Source organism: Rhinopithecus roxellana, chromosome 3, assembly GCF_007565055.1.
Source record: "Rhinopithecus roxellana isolate Shanxi Qingling chromosome 3, ASM756505v1, whole genome shotgun sequence".
Classification (NCBI taxonomy): Eukaryota; Metazoa; Chordata; class Mammalia; order Primates; family Cercopithecidae; genus Rhinopithecus; species Rhinopithecus roxellana.
The window spans coordinates 26,480,586-26,500,655 of record NC_044551.1 but is presented as its reverse complement, the minus strand read 5'-3'; the positions used below and the strand labels follow the sequence as shown (position 1 = coordinate 26,500,655).

Genomic DNA, 20,070 nt, shown 5'->3' with positions numbered 1-20,070 from the left:
GTAAGAAACCCAGAATGACACAGAAAGGAAGATGTGTTAGTCAAGGTATAATTAGGAAAACAGAAACTACTGTAAATATGAAATTACACAAAGGAAATTTCATTAAGGGAATTAGTTATTTTGGTGAAGGAGAAGCTAAGAAGACAAACTGGATATGGTAGTGTAAGCCAGAAACTTAGCAACAGCAGGCTGAAGACACTGAAGTTGATCCCTTAGCATCTCAAAGCTGAAGACACAAAAGGAAGAGTCAGTGTTACTGGGACCCACAAGCCACAGTCAGCCAACACAAGTTGGAACTGCAGATCAGTCCAGGGCTGGAACCATGGAGGAGATAGAGGTGTTGCCAGAAATGCTACCTGAGTTAGGGAGGGAGAGAGAGAAACATTTATTGTAGCTTCTGCCTCCCTGCGGCATTCCTGTCTCCCAATAAATGCAGCCTGCAAAGTGAAACCCCCACAGAATATAGATACAGAAGAGCTTGCTTAGAGAGAAAAAAGATTCTGAGGGCAAGGAGGCCTGGTTCTGAGGGCAAGCAGCATGAAGCAAAAGAAAAGAAGGAGAAGGCGGGCACAGGTTTCCAGCAATGAAAAGAAGCACAGTCACTATAACGGGAGTTCTTTATAACAATCCAGAGGCCGAGACGGGTGGATCATGAGGTCAGGAGATCGAGACCATCCTGGCTAACACGGTAAAACCCCGTCTCTACTAAAAATACAAAAAACTAGCCGGGCGAGGTGGCGGGCGCCTGTAGTCCCAGCTACTCGGGAGGCTGAGGCAGGAGAATGGCGTGAACCCGGGAGGCAGAGCTTGCAGTGAGCTGAGATCCGGCCACTGCACTCCAGCCTGGGCAACAGAGCGAGACTCCGTCTCAAAAAAAAAAAAAAAAATCCAGAAACATGAATAATTGCCAGAGTATTCTGTACTTTGCCTGAGAAAACCACAGTGTTGACCATGTTTGTTTTCTTCTTTGAGCCAGATGAAAGCTGCTTTCTCAGGCACAGGAATATTGTTTCACTGTTAAAGATTCAAGATTGATAGTCAATTGCATGTTCAAAAGGGCCTCTGATAAAACACAATAACCAAGTATTTCCTCTAGTGAATATAACAGAGAAAGTTCTACTGGGAAGCTTTTTCTTGGGGAAAAAAAAAAATAAATTGATGGCCAATCATCCCACTGGGATACAATCAATTGAACAGAAGTCCACAGTGGGGGAAGCAGCTATGCTCCTGAAGGTTTTGTAAATACACTGTGATCAACAGCTTTTGTGTAAATGCCTGTAATACCTCTGGGCTAGAGAGCAAACATGTGAAGAGCTCAATTGCCTTTAGTCAATGTACTCTATTGGACTCTATTATTGGGCAAGTATGTCGACAGAAGCGGGAGCTCAAAACCAAACTCTAATCCCAAAATTATTAGAGAAAATAATAAGTAATAACATGTAGGCCCAAATTCTGCTAAAATATTGAGGCTCCAATCTAAAATTTCACAACACTCTACTGTCTCATAAACAACTAACTTCTAACAATTAGTAACAGGGATTTACTATGAAAATGAATTCCCTATTTTTAAAGAATGAAACTACAATAAAGACACAACATAATTTATCTTGCTTTCAATATCCAGGAGCCCCTTTAGAATCATGGAGAATATTTTCAATCACCACTATAGACTTCACACAACATTAAACAAAATTGCAAATAAAAAGATAATACATAGATTCTTTGGATTAGCTGTGATTAAAAATTGGTGCAGTGTGAATGTATGTATTGTGTTGAAGCATGCATGTAAATGAACAAACAATATGTACACACACAGGTACTTCCCTGTGGCTGATTGTGGCAGATAAGATCTGCCCAGGTGCAGTAAAAATGGTTCTGAAATAAGATAGTTTAATTATTAAAAACAAAATATAGTTAAGTATTTTATACATGTACAAAGCAATGGCCTATAACTATCAATGTTTCTAATCAATTATGCTTTTTAATTTATTGGATTCTATTTAACCCTGTAATTCTCAATACCTGCTTACTTCAAGTTAATAAATGAAATCTGCTTTTTTTCTCAGTAGTATATTTTCTCATTAAATTAAATTATTAATTTATTCTCATTAAGCTCCAAACTGGTTTCTCTAATTCAGGCAGTCAGTTCTGCTGATTTAGAAATGGGACCCCTTTCATATTCAGTATCACTCTTTATGTATAAACCACAAGACTAGGGGAAATAGAGTGACACCAATCCTGAAATAAAATTTCTGCCACAAAACACTGTGAATGAATTTGAAAGTTAAAAAAAAAAAAAAAAAAAAAAAAAAAGAACAAAAAGAATGAAAGCAACAGCTCATAATCTCTTTCTTGGATAAAGACTGACCTCATGTGTTAGAGACCAGATAAAATAGAGCTGAAATCCTTTTTACAAGAGTATTTTCAACAAAAACCACAATTTACAAACAAGTATGTGATAAACATTCAAAGAGTGGACTGAGGATAATATAAGCAAAGCAAAATAATATTTAAAATATAAACCCAGATCCAAGAAAGGCCTTTTCAAAAACAATTGCCAATTCTCTTCATTTTATATGTATATGTTTATGTTAAAGCATGAAGCCACCATTTTATAAAAAGATAGATGCCAAAAAGAAACTTATCAACTTACTTTATTTGTTAGGACTTTTACAAACTGAGTCATTTGAAAGATGAATTCATTTATTTTACTAGTGTGATACTGACACATATTGCCATTGAAGTTGCTGAAATGAAAACGTAGCACAAACAAATACACATTACAACTACAGTGTAAGTAATAGAGTTATAAAATATAAAAGGTTACCCTCACTGATCAGGTATTACTGACTAAACAGCATGAAAAAATAAACGTGGTAAGTTTCTATTGCTTATGTAGATGTTGTTTATACTAATTTATAAAAACATTGAAGTCACTAATTTGGGCAATAATAACAAGGTAGAAGAGTATATCCCAGTTTCCCCTTAGCCAAGGGAGATGCAATCCAAGACTACCAGGGAATGCCTGAAACTGAGAATAATACTGAACTCTATCTGTACTATATTCTTTCCTATACAGTAACAGGAAGGTAGCATATATAGTAGGGATATGCTGGACAAAGATGATTCACAGCCTTGGCAGGAGGGAGTAGGACAGTGCAAGATTTCAACACACTACTTAGAACAGCTGCAAGTTTATATCTGAAATTTATCATCTAACAGTTTCAGGCTGTGGTTGACTGCAGGTAACTGACGCCTGGGAAAGTGAAACAGCAGATGGTGGGATCTACTGGATCCCCTTATTCAGTTTATTGCTACAGTATGAGTTCTTTAAAATGATTTTTAAAAAATACTATTTTAGTTACACAGTGCATTTAACTTAAACCAATAATTAAGCAACCTTTAATGGGTCAGCAGGAAAAGAAAAAAAATTATACAACAAACAGTAAACAAACATAGTTATTAATCTTAGCATTCAGCACTGGCACTCAGGTGGAAAAAAGGTCACAAAGTTTTTAAGATTTATTTTCATAAAATTATTGTATCTTATGTTAATGAAAGAATATACGTACATCAGGACTAAAGTTATGAAGAACTTTTGTACATCATGATGAATATTTTTTAATTAGCATTTTTTTTTCATTTTTCAACCACTTCTTTAGCTATATGCCAAGCACTCTCCCTCACACAACCCTAGAGGTAGGTAGATGCTATTACTATCCTTGTTTTACAGATGAGGAAACCGAGGCAGAGAGATTAGGTGACTGGTCCTAGGTCATACAATCAGCAGTCATGCAGTTAGCTTTGTTGACAGCAATAAATGCTTTGCTGGCCTTGGCAAACTTATAAGAAAAAAAGAACAAGTAGTGGATCACATCAGGCCTAGATAATCAATGCTTATATTCTCAACACTCGATTTTTGACACAACTCTTAACTGTTAAAAAGCCAAAAAGAACCAAAAGCATGGTCATCCAACAAAACCCTTTCATAATACCGTACTCACTAGGTCATATTCATTAGGGAATATTTCAGAGCTGAATGAATTTAAGAACATATTTTTTCCATCTCAGAATACCACTCAAGCACCTATAATTCAATCAGAAACAAATACAATGATAACCTATGACAAAGCAGCAATATTACCATTTAAGTAGTAAAACAGTATGTTGTTTCTGTAGAGTAAGGCAATGCAATCGGTTGTTTGAAAATTTAAAAGGCAAGAAAGTTAATTTTTCATTTCTAGTCCCTGAATAAACAAAAAAAGGAAGATGAAAATTGAGTTAGCTGCATGAATCAACATTCTTTCAGTTATGTTAAATCAATTGAAAAAAATCAATTTTGTTTTCCTTAAAAACATTTCATATTTCCAACCATAAGCACTTTTAAAATATGTGCTTTTCTTGAAGTTCTTTAGATGTGATTATGATACAAGAAAATATCACAAGTTTTATTCAGCTGTCTGTTACCTCCTAAGGAACTCTGTTTTTAAAAAACAATATAAAACAAAACTCAACCAAACCCATACGCAACATACCCCAAATATTCAGTTAATGTTTATAAGCTGTTGATAAATATTATAAATATAAATAAAAATTCTCTACCATCTCAATAGTTATTTAATATAAGGTCTTTTCTTTTTTGTTGTTGTTGTTGTTGTTGTTGTTTTTGGTTTTTTTGTTTTTTTCCTTTCAGAGACAGGATCTCACTGATTGCAGTGGCAGGATCACGGCTCACAGCAGCCTCAAATTCCTGGGCTCAAGCAATCCACCCACCTCAAGCCTCCAGAGTAGCTCAGAATACAAGCATATACCACCAAACCCGGCTAATTTTTTGTAGAGATGGGTCTTACTATATTAATAGCCCAGGCTGGTCTTGAACTCCTGGCCTCAAGGGATCCTCTCATCTCGGCATCCCAAAGTACTGGGATTACAGGCATGAGCCAACAAACCCACCCTAAAAAAAGGTCTTCTTGATTACTGATTGAAATCATTTGTACTGATTTGATATCAATAAATACACAAGAGATTTGTGACATTATATTGATGAATCTACAGCATTTTAAGGCTTACCTTTGAACTACATGTAAAAATAACTTGCCATTTTTGGCATTTCAGACTACAGGTAGCATATTCAACTGAATTTTAAAATAATATATGTTAATACATATTTTCCTAAGCATTTTCCATGTCATTACGTATTCTTGAAAAGTATAATATTGAATAGTACAATTTTATCATGTTAGACTAACATGAACATTTTTAATTTTTTGACTCCTTAAAAGTTTTTTAAATCATTATGGAAATTTTCAAATATAAACAAAAGTATTGAGAAGGTATAATAAATCTTCATGTCTTAAAACCTAGCTCGATTATCAATATTTTGCAATTTTTTTTCTTTCAGAAACAGGGTCACACTCTAGTTGCCCAAGCTGGAGTGCAGTGGTGTGACTGAAACTTACTGCAACCTCTAACTCTTTGGGCTCAAAAGATCCCCCAGTTTCAGCCTTCCAAGCAGCTGGGACCATAGCATGTCAGCTAATTTCTAAATTTTTTTTTAGAAATAGGGTCTGTTACCCATCTCCAAAAGGCACATCCTTTATTATACAAGCCATCCTCCCACTTCAGCATGCCAAGCATCTGAGATTACAGGCAAAAACCACCATGCTGGCCCAGTATTTTCACGATTTTTGTTTCCTTTATTGGTCTATGCACTTTTGTCTTTTTCTTGTCTTTAGTCCCTTTGTAATACTTTAAACCAAATCCCTAGTACTGTGTCATTTTTACCAGTAAATAAAGTATGTGCCTCTTACTGATAAAAATTTAACAAGCATAACACTATCATTCTTGACAAAACTAACAATAATACCTTATTATCATTCAATGACCACTTCACATTCAAGTTTTCTCAATAATCTCAAGGATATATATTTTAATGTTTTGTTACTGTCAGGATTCAAGCAAAATCTCCACATCACATTTAGTTATTTTGTCTTGAGTGTTTTCTATAAAAAGATCTCTCTTTCTTTTCTACAATATTTTTTCCTTGGAGAAACTGGGTCATTTGTCTTAGACAAATCTGGATTTAGCTGATTTTTTTTTGTGTGTGTGTGGTATTATTTAACATGATGCTTTAATTCTACTATTTCCTGTAAATGGGTAAATATAGAGGCAGATTAGATTCAGGCTTTTTTTTCTGAAGACAGAGTCTCACTCTGTCACCCAGGCTAGAGTGCAGGGGCACAATCTCGGCTCACTGGAACCTCTGCCTCCCAGGTTTCAAGCAATTTTTGTGCCTCAGCATCCCGAGTAGATGGGATTACAGTCAGCCCCAACCTGCCTGGCTAATTTTTGTATATTTAATAGCAGAATACTACATAAGTGATGCTGTGTACTCTCTACTGCATCACCTCAAGAGTACTTAAGGTCTGCTGTCTCACTTTTCTTCATGCTAAAATTGATCAGTGAGTTAAATGGTATCAAATTCTTCCCTCCATTATGATATTCCTACATGGGAATATCAATCCACATATAATCGCTTTTGCTTTCTTTGATGATGATCACTGCCTCTGTCCATTATTTCAAGATAACTGCAAAATTATAATTTTCTATTTCTATCATTCTTCTTTCATTTGTCACTAGAATCCTATTCAGAAAAAACTTTCCCTTATGAATTATGTGGTTACTTTTTTGTAATTCCTATAAGAAAAAAGGATAAATATGAGATTCTCATTTTGTTTACTCGTTTTTAGAGTAATAAACTGCTGCCTTGTTAAGTTCCAAAAATGACCGATGAGCTTTTCTTTAAAAACAGCTTTACTGAGGAAAAACTAAAATACCAAAGACTGCATATACATATTTAAAATGTATAATTTGGTAAGTTTTCCCACATGCACCACGAAATATTTACCACAACCAACATAATATATGGCATCCCCCAGTCATCACATGCTCCTTTGTACTCCTTCCTTTTTGTTCCTCTCTCCTCCCTCTCCTCCCTTACTGGTGAGCTCTTTGTAACTAGAATCATTTGAATTTCTTAGAATTTCACAAATGAAACAGAACTCTTTTTTTTCCATCTGGCTCGTTACACTCAGCAAAATTATTTTGAGATTAATTGATGTGATAGCATGTATCAGTAATTCATTCCTTTCACACCCTATGTGGTATCCCATTGCATAAATATACCAGATTGTTTATACGTACAGCAACTGACAGAAATTTGGGTGGTTTTAAGTTTGGGACTGTTTCTAATAAAGCTGCTATATGGATCCACGTCTTTGCATGTACATGTGCTTTCACTGATCTTGGGTAAACACCGAGTTGTGAAATGACCATATCATATAGCAGGTACACATTTAACATTTTCAGAAATTACTAAAGTGTTTACCAAAGTGGTTGGACCATTTTACATTCTCACAATATATAAAATTGGACCACAGGTATGTGTAATCGGACCACATACCTATGATATAGCTTAATCCATCAGTTAGGCATGAGATTAATAGCTAATAATAAAATAGAACAATTATAACAATACACTGTAATAAAAGTGATGTGAATGTGGTCTCCCCGACCCCCTCAAAATATCTTCTTGTTTTGTACATTGGGTAACTGATACCACCCACAGGAAGTGAAGCTGCAAACAAGGGAAAAGGGACTCTCCCCTAAATTTGCATGAAATTTCCATTCATCTATATTGCTGAATTAATAGAGAGTTCTGGTTTTTCTAAATTCTCACCAACAATTGATATGCAAGTTTATATTTTATTATTATTATACTTTAAGTTCTGGGTACATATGGCAGAACGTGCAGTTTTGTTACATAGGTATACATGTACCATAGTGGTTTGCTGCACCCATCAACCTGTCACCTACATTAGGTATTTCTCCTAATGTTATCCCTCCCCTAACACCCCAGCCCCCAACAGGCCCTGGAGTGTGATGTTCCCCTCCCCATGTCCATATGTTCTCATTGTTCAACTCCCACTTACAAGTGAGAACACACGGTGATTGGTTTTCTTGTGATAGTTTGCCAAGAATGATGGTTTCCAGCTTCCTTCATGACCCTGCAAAGGACATGAACTCATTTTTTTTTATGGCTGCATAGTACTCCATGGTGTATACGTGCCACATTTTCTTTATCTAGTATATTATTGATGGATTTGAGTTGGTTCCAAGTCTTTGCTATTGTGAATAGTGCCGCAATAAACACACATATGCATGTGTCTTTATAGTAGAATGATTTATAATCCTTTGGATATATAACCAGTAATGGGATTGCTGGGTCAAATGGGATTTCTAGCTCTAGACCTTTGAGGAATCACCACATTGTCTTCCACAACAGTTGAACTACACTCCCACCGACAGTATAAAAGTGTCCCTATTTCTCCACATCCTCTCCAGCATCTGTTGTTTCCTGACTTTTTAATGATTGACTTTAATGATCTCGTGTGAGGTGGTATCTCATTGTGGTTTTGCTTTGCATTTCTCTAACGACCAGTGATGATAAGCATTTTTTTCATATGTCTGCATAAATGTCTTCTTTTGAGAAGTGTCTTCTCATATTCTTGGCCCACTTTTTGATGGGGTTGTTCTTTTCTTGTAAATTTGTTTAAGTTCTTTGTAGATTCTGGATATTAACCCTTTGTCAGATGGATATATTGCAAAAATTTTCTCCCATTCTGTAGGTTGCCTATTTACTCTGATGATAGTTTCTTTCACTGTGCAGAAGCTCTTTAGTTTAATTAGATCCCATTTATCTATTTTGGCTTTTGTTGCCATTGCTTTTGGTGTTTTAGAGATGAAGATTTTGTCCATGCCTATGTCCTGAATGGTATTGCCCAGGTTTTCCTTTGGGATTTTTACGGGCCTACATCTTACGTTTAAGTCTTTGATCCATCTGGAGTTGATTTTTGTATAAGGTGTAAGGAAAGGGTCCAGTTTCAGTTTTCTGCATATGGCTAGCCAATTCTCCCAACACCATTTATTAAATAGGGAATCTTTTCCTCATTGCTTGTTTGTGTCAAGTTTGTCAAAGATCAGACGACTGTAGATATGTGGTGTTATTTCTCAGGTCTCTGTTCTGTTCCACTGGTCTATATATATGTTTTGGTACCAGTACCATGCTGTTTTGGTTACTGTAGCCTTATAGCATAGTTTGCAGTCAGGTAGCAGGACGCCTCCAGCTTTGTTCTTCTTGCTCAGGACTATCATGGCTATGCGGGCTCTTTTTGGGTTCCATGTAAATTTTAAAGTAGTTTTTTTCAATCATGTGAAGAAAGTCAGTGGTAGCTTGATGGGGATAGCTTTGAGTCTATAAATTACTTTGGGCAGTATGGCCATTTTCACAATATTGATTCTTCCTATCCATGAGCATGGAATGCTTTTCCATTTGTTTGTGTCCTCTGTTATTTCCTTGAGCAGTGGTTTGTAGTTCTCCTTGAAGAGGTCCTTCATATCCCTTGTAAGTTGGATTCCTAGGTATTTTATTCTCTCTGTGGCAATTATGAATGGGAGTTCACTCATGATTTGGCTGTCTGTCTGTTATTGATGTATAGGAATGCTTGTGATTTTTGCACACTGATTTTTTATCCTGAGACTTTGCTGAACTTGCTTATCAGCTTAAGAAGATTCTGGGCTGAGATGATGGGGTTTTCTAAACATATAATCACGTCTTCTTCAAAAAGAGACAATTTGACTTCCTCTCTTCCTATCTGAATACGCTTTATTTCTTTCTCTTGCCTGATTGCCCTGGCCAGAACTATGTTGAATAGGAGTCTGGAGAGAGAGGCATCCTTGTCTTGTGCCGGTTTACAAAGGGAATGCTTCCAGTTTTTGCCCATTCAGTATGATACTTGCTGTGGGTTTGTCATAAATAACTCTTATTATTTTGAGATATGTTCCATCGATACCTAGTTTATTGAGAGTTTTTAACATGAAGGGGTGTTGAATTTTGTCAAAGGCCTTTTCTGCATCTACTGAGATAATCATGTATTTTTTGTCATTGGTTCTGTTTATGTGATGAATTACATTTATTGATTTTCGTATGTTGAACCAGGCTTGCATCCAAGGAATGAAGCTGACTTGATCATGCTGGATAAGCTTTTTGATGTGCTTCTGGATTTGGTTTGCCAGTATTTTATTGAGGATTTTCTCATCGATGTTAATCAGGGATATTGGCCTAAAATTTTCTTTTTTTGTTGTTGTTGTCTCTCTGCCAGGTTTTGGTATCAGGATGATGCTGGCCTCATAAAATGAGTTAAGGAAGATTCCCTCTTTTTCTATTGTTTGGAATAGTTTCAGAGGAAATGGTACTAGCTCCTCTTTGTACTGCTGGTGTAATTCTGCTGTGAATCCATCTGCTCCTGGACTTTTTTTTTTGGTTGGCAGATTATTAATTACTGCCTCAATTTCAGAACTTGTTATTGGTTTATTTAGGAATTTGATTTCTTCCTCCTTTAGACTTGAGAGGGTGTATGTGTACAAGAATTTATCCAGTTCTTCTAGATTTTCTAGCTTATTTGTATAGAGGTGTTTATAGTATTCTCTGATGGTTGTTTATATTCCTGTGATCAGTGCTGATATTCCCTACATCATTTTTTATTGCATCTATCTGATCCTTCTTTCTTTTCTTCTTTATTAGTCTGGTTAGTGGTCTATCTATTTTGTTAATCTTTTCAAAAAACCAGCTCCTGGATTCATTGATTTTTTGAAGGTTTTTTTTTCATGTCTCTATCTCCTTCAGTTCTGCTCTGATCTTAGTTATTCCTTGTTTTCTGCTAGACTTTGAATTTGTTTGCTGTTGCTTTTCTGGTTCTATTAATTTTGATGTTAGGGTGTCAATTTTAGATCTTTCCTGCTTTCTCTTGTGGGTATTTAGTGCTATAAATTTCCCTCTACACACTGCTTTAAAGGTGTGCCAGAGATTCTGGTATGTTGTGTCTTCGTTCTCATTGGTTTTAAAGAACATCTTTATTTCTGCCTTCATTTTGTTATTTACCTAGTAGTCATTCAGGAGCAGGTTGTTCAGTTTCCACGTAGTTGTGCAGTTTTGAGTGAGTTTCTTAATCCTGAGTTCTAATTTGATTGCACTGTGGTGTAAGAGACTCTTTGTTATGATTTCTGTTCTTTTGCATTTGCTGAAGAGTGTTTTACTTCCAATTATGTGGTCGATTTTAGAATAAGTGCAATGAGGTGCTGAGAAGAATGTATATTCTCTTGATTTGGGGTGGAGAGCTCTGTAGATGTCTATTAGGTCCTCTTCGTCCACAGTACTCAAGTCCTGAGTATCCTTGTAAATTTTCTGTCTCGTTGATCTGTCTAATATTGACAGTGGGGTGTTAAAGTTTCCCACTATTATTGTGTGGGAGTCTAAGTCTCCTTGTGGGCCTCTAAGATGTGCTTTATGAATCTAGGTGCTCCTGTATTGGGTGCATAGCATATATATTTAGGATAGTTAGCTCTTCTTGCGGCATTGGTCCCTTTACCATTATTTAATGCCCTTCTTTGTCTCTTTTGATCTTTGTTGGTCTTAAGTCTGTCTTTTTTTTTTTTTGAGACGGAGTCTTGCTCTGTCGCCCAGGCTGGAGTGCAGTGGCCGGATCTCAGCTCACTGCAAGTTCCGCCTCCCGGGTTTACGCCATTCTCCTGTCTCAGCCTCCTGAGTAGCTGGGACTACAGGCACCCGCCACCTTGCCCAGCTAGTTTTTTGTATTTTTTAGTAGAGACGGGGTTTCACCGTGTTAGCCAGGATGGTCTCGATCTCCTGACCTCGTGATCCGCCCGTCTCGGCCTCCCAAAGTCTGTCTTAACAGAGATTAGGATTGCAACTCCTGCTTTTTGTTTTGTTTCGTTTTTTCCTTCCCATTTGTTTGGTAAATATTCCTCCCTTTATTTTGAGCCTATGTGTGTCTTTGCACGTGAGATGGGTCTCCTGAATACAGCACACTGATGAGTCTTGACTCTTTATCCAACTTGCCAGTCTGTGTCTTTTAATTGGGGTATTTAGCCCATTTATATTTAAGGTTAATATTGTTATGTGTGAATTTGATCCTGTCATTATGATGCTAGCTGGTTCTTTTGCCCATTAGTTGATGGAGTTTCTTCATAGTGTCAATGTTCTTTACAATTTGGTAAAGAATTTCTGCAGTGGCTGGTACCAGTTTCTCTTTTCCATGTTTAGTGCTTCTTTCAGGAGCTCTTGTAAGGCAGGCCTGGTGGTGACAGAATCTCCCAGTATTTGCTTGTCTGTAAAGGATTTTATTTCTAGTTCGCTTATGAAGGTTAGTTTGGCAGATATGAAATTCTGGGTTGTAAATTATTTTCTTTAAGAATGTTGAATATTGGCCCCCACTCTCTTCTGGCTTGTAGGGTTTCTGCAGAAAGATCTGCGGTTAGTCTGATGGGCTTCCTTTGTGGGTAACCTGACCTTTCTCTCTGGCTGCCCTTAACATTTTTTCCTTCATTTCAACCTTGGTGAATCTGATGATTATGTGTCTTGGGGTTGCCGTTCTCGAGGAGTATCTTTGTATGTGTTCTCTGCATTTCCTGAATTTGAATGTTGGCCTGTCTTGCTAGGTTGGGGAAGTTCTCCTGGATAATATCCCGAAGGGTGTTTTCCAACTTGGTTTCATTCTCCCTGTCACCTTCAGGTACATCAATCAAACATAGATTTGGTCTTTTCACACAGTTCCATATTTCTTGGAGGCTTTGTTCATTCCTTTTTATTCTTTTCTCTGATCTTGTCTTCTCTCTTTCTTTCATTAAGTTGATATTCAATCACTGATATCCTTTCTTCTACTTGATCAATTCAGCTACTGAAACTAGTGTATGCTTCACGAAGTTCTCGTGCTGTGTTTTTCAGCTCCATCAGGTCATTTACATTTTTCTCTACACTGGTTATTCCAGTTAGCAATTTGTCTAACCTTTTTTCAAGGTTCTTAGCTTCCATGCATTGGTTTAGAACCTGCTCCTTTAGCTTGGAGGAGTTTGTTACTACCAACCTTCTGAAGCCTACTTCTGTCAATTCGTCAAACACGTTCTCCGTCCAGTTTTGTTCTCTTGCTGGCAAGGAGTTGTGATCCTTTGGAGGAGAAGAGGCATTCTGCTTTTTGGAATTTTCAGCCTTTTTGTGCTGGTTTCTCCCCATCTTTGTGGATTTATCTACCTTTGGTCTTTGATTTTCATGACCTTCAGATGGGGTCTTTGAGTGGACGTGCTATTCCTTTCTGTTTGTTAGTTAGTTTTCCTTCTGACAGTCAGGCCCCTCTGCTGCTGGTCTGCTGGAGTTTGCTGGTGGTCCACTCCTGACCCTGTTTGCCTGAATATCACCAGCAGAGGCTGCAGAAACAGCAAACATTGCTGTATGATCTTTCCTCTGGAAGCTTCGCCCCAGAGGGGCACCTGCCAGATGCCTGCCAGAGCTTTCCTGTGTGAGGTGTTTGTCAGCCCCTAGTGGGAGGTGTCTCCCAGTCAGGATACACAGGAGTCAGGGACCCACTTGAAGAGGCAGTCTGATCCTTAGCAGAGGTTGAATGCTGTGCTGGGAGGTACACTGCTCTTTTCAGAGCCGTCAGGCAGGAATGTTTAAGTCTGATGAATCTTCACCCACAGTCGCTCCTTTCTCCAGGTGCTCTGTCCCAGGGAGATAGGGGTTTTATCTATAAGTCCCTGACAGGAGTTGCTGCCTTTTCATTTCAGAGATGCCCTGCCATCTAGAGAGGCAGTCTGGCTGCAGTGGTCCTGCTGAGCTGCAGTGGGCTCTGCCCAGTTTGAACTTCTCAGTGGCTTTGTTTACACTGTGAGCTTAAAATCACCTACTCAAGCCAGAGCAATGGCATGAGCCCCTCCCCTGACCAAGCTCAAGCCACAGCAGACTGCTGCTGTGCTGACAGTGAGAATTTCAAGCCAGGGGATCTTAGTTTCCTGGGCTCCATGGGGGTGAGACCCGCCAAGCCAGACCACTTGAACCCCTGGCTTCAGCACCCCTTTCCAGGGGAGTGAATGGTTCTGTCTCACTGGTGTTCCAGGCCCCACTGGGGTATGGAAAAAAGAACTCCTGCAGCTAGTTCGGTGTCTGCCCAAATGGCCGCCTAGTTTTGTGATTGAAACCCAGAGCCTGGGTGGCATACGCACTACAGGGAATCTCCTGGTTTGCTGACTGCAAAGACTGTGGGACAAGTGCAGTATCTGTGCTGGAGTTCCTCAGGCTCAGACCTTCAAGGCTTCCCTTGGGTAGGGGAGAAAATTCCCCTACCCTTTGTGCTTCCCGGGTGAGGCAACACCCCACCCCACTTCAGCTTGCCCTCTGTGGGCTGCAGCCACTGTCCAACCAGTCCCAATGAGATGAACCGGGTACCTCAGTTGGAAATGCAGAAATCACCTGCCTTCTGTGTCAGTTTCGCTGGGAGCTGCAGACCAGAGCTGTTCCTTTTTGGCCATCTTGCCAGCAATCTATGGCAAGTATTTTTTAATATTAGCCAATCTAATAGGTGTGTGGTGGTATTTTCTATAGTTTTAATGTGCATGTCCCTAATCCCTAATGCTACTGAACATCTTTTCATGTGCTTATTTTCTTATTGAGTTTTGACAGTTCTTAATATATTCTAGACATAGTTTATCAGATATACAGCTTTCAATTATTTTTCCCAATCTGGGGCTTCTCTGCTTAATAGCACAGGAGTCCCTCTCCCCTATCTGCAGTTTCACTTTCCATGAGTGGTATCGGTTACCCAATGTACAGTTCCAGAAGACATTTTGAAGGGGTGGGGGAGACCACACTCACTTCACTTTTATCACAGCATATTGTTATAATTGTTCTATTTTATTATTAGTCATTGTTATTAATCTCATATTGTGCCTAACTGATGAATTAAACTTTATCATAGGTATGTACTGTAAGAAAAATCATAGCATACGAAAGGCTTAGTACTATCCATGGTTTAAGGCATCCACTGGGGGTGGATAAGGGGGAAACTACTGTATATGTCAAAGAGCAGAATATTTTAATTTTCATAAAGTGTAATTTATTAATTTGTAAACTTATTAATTGACTTTTTTTTTTTGAGACAGAGTCTCACTCTGTCACCCATGCTGGAATGCAGTGGCTCAATCTTGGCTCACTGCAACCTCCGCCTCCTGGATTCAAGAGATTCTCCTGCCTCAGCCTCCCAAGTAACTGGGACAACAGACACGTGCCACCATGCCCAGATAATTTTTTAAAAAATATTTTTAGTAGAGACGGGGTTTCAGCATATTGGCCATGTTGGTCTCAAACTCCTACTTCGTGATCCACCCACCTCGACCTCCCAAAGTGCTGGGATTACAGGTGTGAGCCACTGCGTCTGGCCCAATTTATTAATTTTGATCATGCTTTTGGTATCCTATTTTAGAAATCTTTGTCTAACCCAATATCACAAAAGTTTTCTATCTGTTCTTCTAGAACTTTTTAATTAATATAAAATTTATTTCCTATAAAAATCATGTTCATAAATTATATAGTTCAATAGTTTTTAGTACATTGAGTGACTTGTGCAACCATCACCAATATCTAATTTCAGAGCATTTTCATTAGACTGAAAAGAAACCCAGTATACATGGGCAGATTCTGGACATTTCATATAAACAAATCATACAGAAAAATAGCCTTTGTAGCTATCTTCTTTATCATAATGCTTCCAAGGCCATGCTACAGCCATATTATAGCATATTCCAGAACATCATTCTTTTTCAAGGCTGAATAATATTTCACTGTATGAACATACCACATTCTGGTTATACATACACAAGGTGATAGGCATTTACATTGTTTCCACATTTTAGCTGTTGTGTATATTGCTGATATGGGCATTCATGTACAAGTTTGTCTTTGAATTCTGTTTTTAATTATTTTGATTCTATACTTAGGATTGAAATTTCTGGATCATATGGTAATTTTATATTTAAACTTTTGAGGAACTGCCAACTGTTTTCCATAGCAACTGCATAATTTTATATCCCCACCATTAATATACAAGGGTTCTAATTTCTCCACTTCTTTGTCAGCACTTGCTATTGCCCTTTTTTTTTTTATTACAACCATCCTAATAGGTGTGAAGCTGTACCTCACTGCGGTTTCTTATTTGCATTTCCCAGTCATTTGCATAACTAATAATGTTGAGCAGCTTTTCATGTGCTTGCCAGCCAAGTATATCTTCTTTGGAGAAATATCTATTCAAGTCTTTTGCACATTTTAAAAAATTAGGCTGTCTTTTTGTTACTAAGATATGAGTTATTTATATATTCAAGACACTTACCAGATATGTGATTTGCAAATATTTTCTCCTATTCTGTCGATTGCCTCTTCAATTTCTTGACAGTATCCTTTGAATTTTTAATTGTGACAAAGTACAATTTATCTTTTTTTCTTCTGTTGCTCATGCTTTTAGTGTCATATCTAAGAATTCATTACTGAATTCAAGGTCATGAAGATTTCTCCCATATTTTCTCCTACGTGTTTCATAGTTTTAACTCCTACATTTAGGTATTTGAACCATGTTTTAGTTAATTTTTATATATGGTCTGAGGTAGGGGTCTAATTTCACTCTTTTCCATATGGATATCCAGATATCCTAGCATCATCTTCTTAAGAGACTCTTCCCATTGAATGGTTTTAGCCCTTTCAAATATTAATAGGACATAGATGTGTGAGTTTATTTCTGGACTCTCAATCCTTTTCCATTGACCTACATGTCTATCCTTACGTGTCTGATATAAGTATACACTGTGGAATGGCCAGATCAAGATAATTAATATATGCCTTACCTCACATACTGAACAGTACCTTACTGTTTTGATTCTTATAGCTCTGTAGTAAGTTTTAAAATTTGAACATATGAGTCCTCCAACATTGTTTTTCTTTTTTGAGATAGTTATGGCTCTTGAGTTGTCCTGCAATTCAATAACAATTTCAATATCAGATTTTCCATTAAAAAAAGCTGCTGAGATTTTCAATTTACTCCATAAAGTGCTTTGAGTAATACTGCCATCTTAACAATATTAAGTATTTTAAGATGAATAGTGGATGCCTTTTCATTATGTAGGTCTTCTTTAATTCCTTTCGGTAATGTTTTGTGGGTTTCAGTGTACAAGTCTTGATATCCTTGGTTAAATATATTTGTAAATGTTTTATTATTTTTGATAATAATGTAAATGAAAGGTTTTTCTTTATTTCATCTGCAGATTATTCATTGCCAGCATATAAAAATAAAACTTTTTAATGCTTCTTTTAAAACAAATCTTTTTAATTTTTTTAACTGACAAAATTTGTAAATATTTATGGTGTACAGCATGATGTTTTGATATAAGTATACATTGTGGAATGGCCAGATCAAGATAATTAATATATGCCTTACCTCACATACTGAAAGGAGTTAGTTAGCTTTCCTTAGGTAGATAACAAGGGAAGGGTCCCAGAGAGCCCCCAGCCTATGGGTCAGTGCCTCATCCCCACATAACATAAAAAGCAGCCCGAGAAAAAATTCAAGCGGCAAGCACCGATAAAGGAATAGCAAGGGGTGTTGTACTTAGAGACATGCCCACGGCTGTACAGAGAGAAAAACCTCCAGTCCGTTTGGATAAAAACTTGCACAAACCTCCAGCTCACTCAGATAAGGGAACAAGGCCTGGCACAAAAATGCCTTTGTCCTTTGTATAGTCAGTGGGCTCCCAGAAAAAGTTTCTTCTCCTTTTGTGGGCACGGGCACAGTGGGCTCCAGTGGGTTCCAGTGGGCGCTCTACTTTCCTTTATTTGAACTGTAAGTCCAGCCTCTATGAATCATCACCTCAGCCCCTGCTTGGTCCCAGGCCAAGCTGAGTCACACATTCACCAAGACAGCCTGCAGACAAAGCACATTCCTTCCCCTTCCTAGTCCATAGAAACCCTGGACCCCAGTCCCACAGTGGATAACTCCCGTTCCGGACCCCCTCTCTGCTGGCAAAGAGCTTTCTTTTTTTGCTTATTAAACTTCTGCTCCAACCTAACCTTTGTGTCCATGCTCCTTAATCATCTTGGAGGTAGGACAAGAACTCTGGGCATTATCTCAGACAACAAAAGTCTGTTTCAATATCATACTATTTGTGGTCGACCACTTAAAATTTATTCTCTCAGCAATTTTCAAGTATACAATATAGTTACTAACTACAGTCGCTATGATGTACTGTAGATCTCTTGAGCTTATTCTTCCTGCCTAACTGAAATTTTGTATTATTTGTCCACCACCTCCTCAATCCCTTCCCTCCCTTCAGCATCTGGTAACCACCATTCTAATCTGATTCTATGAGTCTGACTTTGTTAGATTCCATATGTAAGATCATTCAGTACTTGTCTTTCTGTGCCTGGCTTATTTTACTTAACATAATCTCCCGCAGGTTCATCCATGTTGTTGCAAATGACAGAAATTTCCTTCTTTTTAAGGCTGAATAGTATTCCATTGTGTGTATATACCACGTTTTCTTTTCTTTTCTTTCTTTTTTTTGTTTTTTTTGAGACAGAGTCTCACTCTGTCACCCAGGCTGGAGTGTTGCAAGCTCCACCTCCCAGGTTCACGCCATTCTCCTGCCTCAGCCTCCCTAGTAGCTGGGACTACAGGTGACTGCCACCACGCCCAGCTAATTTTTTTGTATTTTTCTAGTAGAGACAGGGTTTCACCATGTTAGCCAGGATGGTCTCGATCTCCTGACCTCGTGATCTGCTCGCCTCAGCCTCCCAAAGTGCTGAGATTACAGGCGCAAGCCACCGCGCCTGGCCTATATTTTCTTTATCCATTTATCCTTTGATGGACATTCCATATCAACTTTGGCTATTGTGAATAGTGCTGCAATGAAAGCAAGACTGCAGACATCTCTTCAACATACTGATTTTATATCCTTTGGATATATACCCAGCAGTACTATTGCTGGTACATACGGTAGTTCTATTTTTAATTTTTTTGAGTCACTTCCACACTGTGCTCTACAATGGCTATGCTAATTTACATTTCTACCAACAATGTTCAAGAGCTCCCCTTTTCCTACATCCTCACCAAAACTTGTTATCTTTTCTCTTTTTAATAATAGTCATTCTGATAAGTGTAAGGTGATATCTCATTGTGGTTTTAATTTGCATTTCCCTAATGATTAATGACACTGAGCATTTTTTTTCATATACTTGCTGGCGACATGTATGTCTCTTTTTGAAAAATGTCTATTTGGGTACTTTGTCCAGTTTTTAATCAGGTTATTTGTTTTCTTACTATTGAGTCAAGTCCCTTATATATTTTGGATAGTAACTCCTTATCAGATATATGGTTTGGAAATATTTTCTTCCACTATATAGGTTGTCTTTTCACTCTGCTGTTTCCTCTGCTATACAGATACAATGGATTTTTGTGTATTGATTTCCTAGCTTTGATTTATTTTGAGTTCCTAACCAACTTTGCTTTTCTGGGATAAACTCTATTAGGTCATGACATAATTATCCTTTTAAAATACTGTTAGACATGATTTTCCAAACTTTTGTTTAGAATTTTTGAATCTACGTTCATGAAAGATAGTGCTGTTCAATTTTCTTCACTTAGTGTCTTTATCAAGTTTTTTTAACGTGGGTAATAATAGTCTCTTTTCTAGAAGACTTGTGTTGAATTGGTATTCTTTCTTTCTTAAATATTTGGCAAAATTCAACAGTGAAGTCATCTGGGATGGGAGTATTGGTGGAAAATTTTTAACTACAGATGCAATTTCTTTAGGAAATACAGGGGTATTCAAGTTATCTGTTTCTTCTTAAGTGAGCTTTGGTAGTTTGTGTTTTTCAAATAAATTTTCCATTTCATCTAAGGTGTTGAATTGATAGGCCTAAAGATGTTCACTGGCTGGGTGTGGTGGCTCACACCTGTAATCTCAGCACTTTGAGAGGCTGATGTGGGTGGATCACCTGAGGTCAGGAGTTTGAAACCAGCCTGGCTAACATGGTGAAACCCCATCTCTGTTAAAAATACAAAAAATTAGCTGGGCATGGTGGCGGGTGCCTGTAGTCCCAGATATTTGGGAGGTTGAGGT

The 20,070-nt window shown here is 37.7% G+C and overlaps 1 protein-coding gene across 4 annotated transcripts in view; it reads right to left on the bottom strand.

Annotated features, from left to right (window-relative positions):
• The window catches only part of FBXL17 (F-box and leucine rich repeat protein 17), a 555,353-nt gene that overhangs the window by 351,170 nt on the left and 184,113 nt on the right, over nt 1–20,070 (bottom strand). For 2 of the 4 annotated variants that reach the window (XM_030927140.1, XM_030927143.1), the window contains exon 6: nt 16,801–16,926. The exons of the other annotated variants lie outside the window; for them this stretch is intronic. In XM_030927140.1, the coding sequence (XP_030783000.1) occupies nt 16,801–16,926 (126 nt within the window). The remainder of the gene's footprint in view (nt 1–16,800; nt 16,927–20,070) is intronic. 4 annotated transcript variants of the gene reach the window in all.